Raw genomic sequence first — 7768 nt, 5'->3', positions numbered from 1 at the left:
ACAGCTGTTTAGATCTGGGTTTGAGGGTTAAAAGAGGAATCCATATGGAGGAAGGGCAAGTAAATTTATCTCCTTAGGAGCATACACACAAGCCCTAAACATGTTAGGCCTGTGTGAGCCTGAATGATACGCCTTAAAAAAATAACGTCAGTCAAGATGAACATCTTTTGTCTAATCCTGATTCTGCCAGCAGCTTGTACCTCAGTTGTGCCGATTTACTAATCAAAACTAGATTACTTTAACTACCAATGCTGCAAAACTAATCCCTTGTACAAAAAATCAAATTTGTCTTATCCTTGCTCCACACATAATCATCAACTGTACCTACTTTGGTCTTGAGGTGTAAGGAGCTGTTATACCAGTGATGAATACAGCATTATCACACTGCCAGGGGAGACCTGACAGTATGACTGCCAGGCTCAAGCATGACTACATGGCTTTGGAGGTGATGGTCAAGGGCAAGGGGCCAAGGCAGTGCCTTCTCTATCTTTCCAGTGAGAAGGAAGGGCTTGGGGAGGATTGGATGGATCCTGTAGGTCAAAACTGCTTGTGAAGCTGGTGTCGGCAACAGGTTATGATTAGGACTGAGGACTGCTTGGAAGAGATGGGATCTGCCTGACTAAGTGGGGCAGAAGTATCTTTGCCAACAGGCTGGCCAAGCCTGTGAGGAGAGCTTTAAACAACAGGGGAGGGAAAGGATGACCCCGCAATTAAGTGAGGAAGTGGTGGGCAGCAAATGGTCCAGGGTGATGTGGACAGGAAAGACCTTCTGATCAGCAAAACAGCATGGAATTGGGGTCACCCCAAGCATATACATACAGATAATGAAGTGCCTACCAAGCAGCATGATGGGGAAAGCTCTCACACCTCTTCTGAGAAATCAGCACAGCTGGATGCATCTCTGTGCATGCACATGGGGAACAAACAGGAGCAAAGAGTCAGCATGCAGTTGCAGGGCTATGATCTCAATGGGATCATGGAGACACGGCAGAATAGGTCACACAAATGGAGTGCTGCCATAGATGGCTACAGACTTTTTTATGCAGGACACAGAAAGGACAGGCAGGGAAGACGAGGAAAGGGAGTTGCTTTGTATGTGAGAGAGCAGCTGGTGTGCATAGAGCTTTGCCTGAAGATGGATCAGGAGCTAGCAAAGAGCTGATGGGTCAGGATTAGTGAGCAGATCAACATGGGTCAGTTTGTGGTATGTGTCTGCTACCTGCCAGATCAGGAAGAGATAGATGAGGCCTTCTTCAGACAACTGCAAGAAGGCTCACCTCCACAGGCCCTGGTCTCCACGGGGAACTTGAACCACTCTGATATCTGCTGGAGGGACAACCCAGCAGGTCACAAGCAATCCAGGAGGTCTCTGGAGTGCATTGATGATAACTTCCTGAGACAGATGTCTGAGGATCTGAAGGGAAGAGGAACACTGCTGGGCTCGATTCTTACAAACAAGGAAGAAATGGTAGGGGATGTGAGGGCTGGGCAGTCTTGATTGCATGACCACACCATGCTGGAGTCCAGGATCCTGGGAGAAGGCAAAAAACCCAATTGGAGAATCACAACCCTGGACTTCAGGAGAGCAGACTTTGGTGTGTTCAGAGAACTGCCTGGGAGAATCTCATAAGACATTGTCCTGAAGAGCAGAAAGGTCCAGGAGAGCTGCTGAATATTAAGGATCACCTCCTCCAAACTCATGAACCTCAAGATTCCAACTGAGAAGCAGGAAAACAAAGATGGCAGGATGCCTGCATGGATGAACAAAGAGCTACTTGCAAATCTTAACCATAAAAAGGAGGCACTCAGGAGGTGGAAGCAGGGGCAAGTGACCTGGGACACTGTGGGAACATGTAGGAATGGGGTTAGGAAAACCAAATCCCACATGGAGTTGAATCTGGCAAGGGAGATGAAAGGCAAAAGGAAGGATTTTACAAGTGCATCAGCAGCAAAGGGACGACTATGAAAGATTTGGACACAGCAGTGAGTTGTAATGGGGACATGGTTTTAATGGACATGAAGAAGGCTGAGGTACTAAACACCTTCTTTGTCTTGGTCTTGACTGGTATGACTGGCCTTCAGCAATTCCAGGTCCCTGAAACCAGTGGGTATATGTATTGCAAGAATGATTTATCCTTGGTGGAGGAGGTTCAGGTTGGGGAATATGTAAACAGACTGGGAATGCACAAGTCCATTGGCCCTGATGAGATGCACCCACAGGTACTGAGGGAGCTAGACAATGTCATGTGAGGTCACTGTTGATTATCTCTGAAAGGCCATGGTGACTGGGGGAGGTTCCTGAGGACTGGAAGAAAGCCAATGTCACTCCTGTTTTCAACGGCAAGAAGGACAATCAGTGAACTACAGACCAATCAGCTTCATATTTATTGCTGGGAAGATGATGGAGCATCTAACCCTGGAAACCATTACCAAAAATATGAGGGACAAGAAGGTGATTGGGAGTGATCAGCATGGATTTACAAAGACGAAATCATACCTCACCCACTTCATAGCCTTCTGTGATTAAAAAGGAGACCATTAATGAGGGCAAAGCAGGGGATGTTGTTTCTGTTGATTTCGACAAGGCTTTCTGCACTGTATCCCATAATATCTTCATTGACAAACTGATAAAGTAGGGACTAGGTAAGTGGTCAGTGAGGTGGACTGAAAACTGGCTCAGCTGCCAGGCTCAGAGGATTGTGATCAGTGCTGCTGGAGGCTAGGCACTAGTAGCTGACCCCAGGGATTGACGCTAAGGCCAATACAGTTTAACATGTTCATTAATGACCTGGAGAATGGTAGAGAGAATGGTACAGAGTACACTGCCTGCAAGAAGTGGGAGGGGTGGCTGAAACATCAGAAACTGGGAGGAGTGGCTTGTCCACCAGAAGGCTGTACTGCCGTTCAGAGGGACTGCGACAGACTGGAGAAATGGGCTGACAAGAACCTCATAAAGCTCAACAAGAGGAGGATCCAAGTCTTGCACTTGGGAAGGAATAACCACATGCACTAGGACAGACTGGGGGCTGGCTGACTGGAAAGTTGCTTGGCAAAGAAGTATCTGGGAGTACTGGTGAACATCACATGTCAGACAACAATGTGCACTTGCAGGAAAGGTGGCCAGTGACATCCTGGGCTCCATTAAGCATAACACTGACAGCGGGTCATGGGAGGTGATAGTTCCTCTGTACTCACCTCTGGTGAGACACATCTGGAGTGCTGTGTCTGTTGTTTGGTTACCCGATAGAAGAGACACATGGACATACTGGAGTGATTCCTCTGAGGAGCCACAAAAATGACCGAAGTGCTGGAGCACCCAACATACAAGGAGAGGCTGTCAGAGCTGGGATATTTAGCCTGGAGAAGAGAAGGTTCAGGAAGATCTTGTGAATGTGTATGCAACACCTGATGCAGGGAGTAAAGAAAACAGAACCAGAATCTTCTCAGTGGTCCAGTGACTGCCTTCCTTGGGCAATGTCCAAAATGTAAGCCCTTACTGGCTTGGTTGGGATTGGATTGGGATACAAGCTCTACCTGGTGTCCACTACAAGGGTGAGAGCCTCAAACCCTTAGCAGTTTCCTCTGTCTTTGCCCAGTGTCTCTGAAGTCAAGGAGAGTGTTTGAAGACCCTCATCAGTAAATGTAGGGGGAAGGATGTGAGAGCATGGCGTGACTCTTTTCTGACTTCAGCACATACATATTGCCTGTGTAGAGCTTGCAGTGAGAGGTAACTGGAGCACTTGACCTGGGGATGAAGAGCTCCTTTGACAGGTCTTCTGAGGGAAAGGAGTCCTGCTTGACTGAACTTCATTTGCAATAGCTGGGCAATTTAGCATCTGGGGAGATGACATGAGCTGGTACTTGTGTCTGAAAAAGGGTCAAGTAGATTTGCCTTTGGTAGTTTGCTTGAACAGTCAAAGAACGATGTGGAGGGGCATGCTGGTCAGATAAGATAATGCCCAGGATCCAGGTAGTTTCAGCAAGGCCAGGATTTTCACCCCAGTTGCCACATGTGCCTGTGCCAATCTAGAGGAGGGATCTGGTCTGCAGAGGCTCTGCTGAGACCTGTTGCACCTCCTGCCAGTATGAGTGTGGCAGCAGCAGGTCTCTCTCCCTGACTGAGGCTGGTGAACTCTTCTTCACCAGCTGAGAGCTGTGTCTGGAGGCATGTATTGCCTGGGGAACAGCATGCCAGTGGGGGCTCCACTGGATACTACAGCCCTCAGAGTAAAGAGTATGAAAGGGAAGGCTGGCAGTGACATAAATGAAATTTCTTGTCCACAGAAAGCACCAGTAAATCAGAGCCCTGCAAAAACCAGAATGGCACAGTGTGCTGGCTCATCGTAGCTCTCATTTGCTCTGAAGTTACTTCAGCGCTGGTCTGCAAATCTGGCTGCCACAATCAATGTTTTGTCCCTCTCTGGACAGAAGCCATTTTCTTGCTAATGTTTTTTTCCCACCTGTTGCTACAAGGGAGCAGGGTCTATCAGATCCTGTGCTTGCGCAGGGCCTTGCAAAGGCCCAGCCAGCAGTGTACACCCCAAGTGTGCAAGTGCCGGTGTGCACCCAGCACTGTACACCTCAATCTGGTCACCCTCTTTCACCACACTGCAAGTCCAGAAAGGCAACCTCTCTCCTATCCACTACAGACACTGAAATGTATTTCCTCAAATTTTCCACCTCCTTGGCAACAGTCTTAGCAAACAAGGAATGTAGCTTACATCTATTTTTGCTTAAATTCTCCAAAAGGGCATTAGGCAGTTACGTCTCTGTGCAAGGTACTAAATCCTCCGTCAGTCTCCACTTCCTTCTCTCAGTCTTAAGCTCCTGTGAGTCTAAATCCAGGACATAATTTCAGGCTGAAAAATATCCCTTATATATTCTCTCTCCCTCCACCTTGGGGACGTAGATATTCTTCTTCCTGAAACCTTCTTCTGGGGTCTCTTTGGCCATTAACATGGCATGGGGAAGAACTTGGCCACCCACCAGCTGCATCACAATTACTGCCTTATGGGACCAGCCGCTAAGTGGCCTTCAGGCTCAACAGCTCTGGATTCCCCATGTCCCTCACTTGCAGAATAGCATCTGCAGTGAGTTGGCTCAGGTCAGTCTGGCATTTCAACAGAAATAGAACTGGACTTGCAAAGCAAAGTGGGACTCATCACGTCTAAACACAGCCCTGTTCTGTCACATTGGTATCAGCCCGCACGTGAGCAGTGCCATTCCAGGTGGCCACTGCCACTAAAAAATGCCAGCAGAGCTTTCAAAGGTGTACAGTTTTCAGATACTTCCACTAATTTCCTTTCAATTTCAAGAGACATTTGGACACACCAGCTTCCTTTGGTGCTGGTGGCAGAACTGTAGGAGGCTGAAGACCTGCATTTCTCCTCATGAGTCTTTTAGAGAATGTCACTGCCATTGGACTACAACGGTATCTCCTCCTGCATGTCCTCAGCTCCTGCAGGAACCATTGTTGAGGTTGGCAGGATGGCCTGTGTGATCGGTAATAGAAGAGAAGAGCAGAAGTGGGTCTGAGCGTGTCCTCAGAGCAAGGCCTATCTGAAGAGCCTTGCACTCTTTGCAATACCGTCCATCTGCAGACAGGTCCGTTCTGGAGCAGCCACCCTCCCCTCTCCCTGATGGCACCAGAAGGTTGCTACAATGCAAGTCCTCGCCATATTCCTTCCAGAAAACCTTTCCCTTTCTCTGCAGCCTTTTACCCATTTGAAAGCTTTGAAAGTCCTCTTCTGGATGTTTGTGGGGTTTTTTTGTGTGTGTGACACTGAGAGCAAGGAAGAGCCTTGTAAAAACTTTAACCTGAGCTGCACTTTGTATGCTGTGTTCATACCTTGAAGTGATTTAACTTGGTTATTAGAACCAGATCCTTATGGTAGCTGAGCATTCAGCACAAGGTCATTGCATGAGAAACTGGTTCTTTTGTTTCTTAGCAAATGTATGCCGTTATCCTCAAATAAAATGTTCAAGAGAAAGGTGTATCAATTCTATATTTAGACAGGTATACAAATAATGGAGTAGCTTGTGCTTCTCTGCACCCTGTTCATAAGTGGCTTCATTTTTAAAAAGGACTGTAAAAGGTGAATAGGTGAGGAATTTTCTCTCAGCATTACCATGTTGAAGCAATTTTTCCTTTTCCCCCTTATTTGGTCTATAACTGGTTCAGTTATACAATGTAACCTTAATTATCTGAATACAAAATTTATTTCAGATTCTTATGACTCAGATGAACATGAGCCTGCTGAGTCTGCAAACACTACAAGACAAAGGTCAGATAGTCTTGGAACCGCAGTGAAAAGAGTTTGGGTTTTTCTTTTATTTTAGGATTTGTTTGTGTTTTTCCTCAGCAGCCTGGGAGCTCCAGTTAGCCAGGGTTTGGATAATCAAGGTTTTCAAATACACAGTGATTGGGAGACTGTACGTTTATGGTAGGCTGTATAGCCCCCCCCCGCACTAGCAACTCCACCGAAATCTTCCACTGTGTTTAAAGGGTAACTGTCTTACATACAAGGTTTTAAAAAAAATGAAAATGGTTGTTTCTGCGCCTTCTGCTAAAAATCAGCTGCATAAGCAAAAAGTGAAAGCAGTTTTGTGCCTGGAAAGCTGATACGCTTTCTGTGTTGTCCCATGCAGCTGTGTTTGTGCTTCAGAGCAAAGCATTCAGCACCAGCAAGTGGCAGAAATTCCTCTGCCCTGCTGTGTCTAAGAAAGCCCTTCCCAAAGGATGCACTTTAAGGGCAAAGAATGCGATGGCAGGCCATTCCAATATTTCTGAGGACATCAGACACATACACCAGATCTTTCTATTTTCACTGATGCTTACTTCCTGAAGCAAGTGAGACACAGACATGAGGTCCTCTGGAGAGGCTTTGCATGAATATGTAGGAGTATCAGAACAGAAATATCAAAGCTCTTTACCAGTCAGGGTGTTGTAAGGAGCCTGGCAGACCACCGCTCAGCAGCACTGCCCTTAAATGGCAGGTGTGCTGCAGGCAAGTGGTGTTACCCTCATCAGAGACATGCCCAGGTAAGCACAGATGCAGTTTTCTATTTAGTAGATGCTACCTGTTTTATGCTTTTATTGTCCATAGAGGTATTATTGCCTCTGTGGCTTAAAAGCAGTCCTTGCTTCAAAAATTGTGGATGGGAGTTTTATACTGCCTTTGATTCTCTTTTCTGTGGGACTCTTTTATTCTCAGTTTAGTGTCTCAACCTTGCCCTAGTGTAACATTTCTCCCAGAGGGGTGGATAGATTATTCTTACTGTCTGAAGAGTTGTTTTGCTGCTAGGAAACATGAACAAATACCCCTTCAGAATGTTGCATACATTGTACTTTGGTTTCAAAGTAGAGCATTAACGTTGGTCTTTCATTTTTTATGAGGAAGTCTTAGTAATTGTTTCTGAGTATGGGATCTTAGTGTACGTTTGGGACACTGTTGGTTACATCTCACTACAATGCAGTATGATCAGATATAGACATGATCATCCTGTATTTGATAAGAAATGCATTAAAATTAAGTTTTCACATAATGTATTAACTTGTTATTCATCTTTCTCCTCTCTCCTCTCCTCTCCTCTCCTCTCCTCTCCTCTCCTCTCCTCTCCTCTCCTCTCCTCTCCTCTCCTCTCCTCTCCTCTCCTCTCCTCTCCTCTCCTCTCCTCTCCTCTCCTCTCCTCTCCTCTCCTCTCCTCTCCTCTCCTCTCCTCTCCTCTCCTCTCCTCTCCTCTCCTCTCCCCCCCCTCCCCCCCCCTC

The 7768-nt window shown here is 46.6% G+C and overlaps 1 protein-coding gene across 1 annotated transcript in view; it reads left to right on the top strand.

Annotated features, from left to right (window-relative positions):
• Nucleotides 1-2001: 2001 nt before the first annotated feature.
• Nucleotides 2002-7768, top strand: part of LOC103895143 (metalloprotease TIKI1) — a 162745-nt gene continuing 156978 nt past the window's right edge. The window contains exon 1 of the mRNA XM_009274662.2: nucleotides 2002-2220. Coding sequence (XP_009272937.1) covers nucleotides 2002-2220 — 219 coding nt within the window. The remainder of the gene's footprint in view (nucleotides 2221-7768) is intronic.

The sequence above is a fragment of the Aptenodytes forsteri genome, unplaced genomic scaffold (assembly GCF_000699145.1).
Source record: "Aptenodytes forsteri isolate BGI_AS27 unplaced genomic scaffold, ASM69914v1 Scaffold224, whole genome shotgun sequence".
NCBI lineage: Eukaryota > Metazoa > Chordata > Aves > Sphenisciformes > Spheniscidae > Aptenodytes > Aptenodytes forsteri.
The sequence above is the reverse complement of the archived record's forward strand: the minus strand, read 5'-3'. Positions and strand labels throughout refer to the sequence as shown.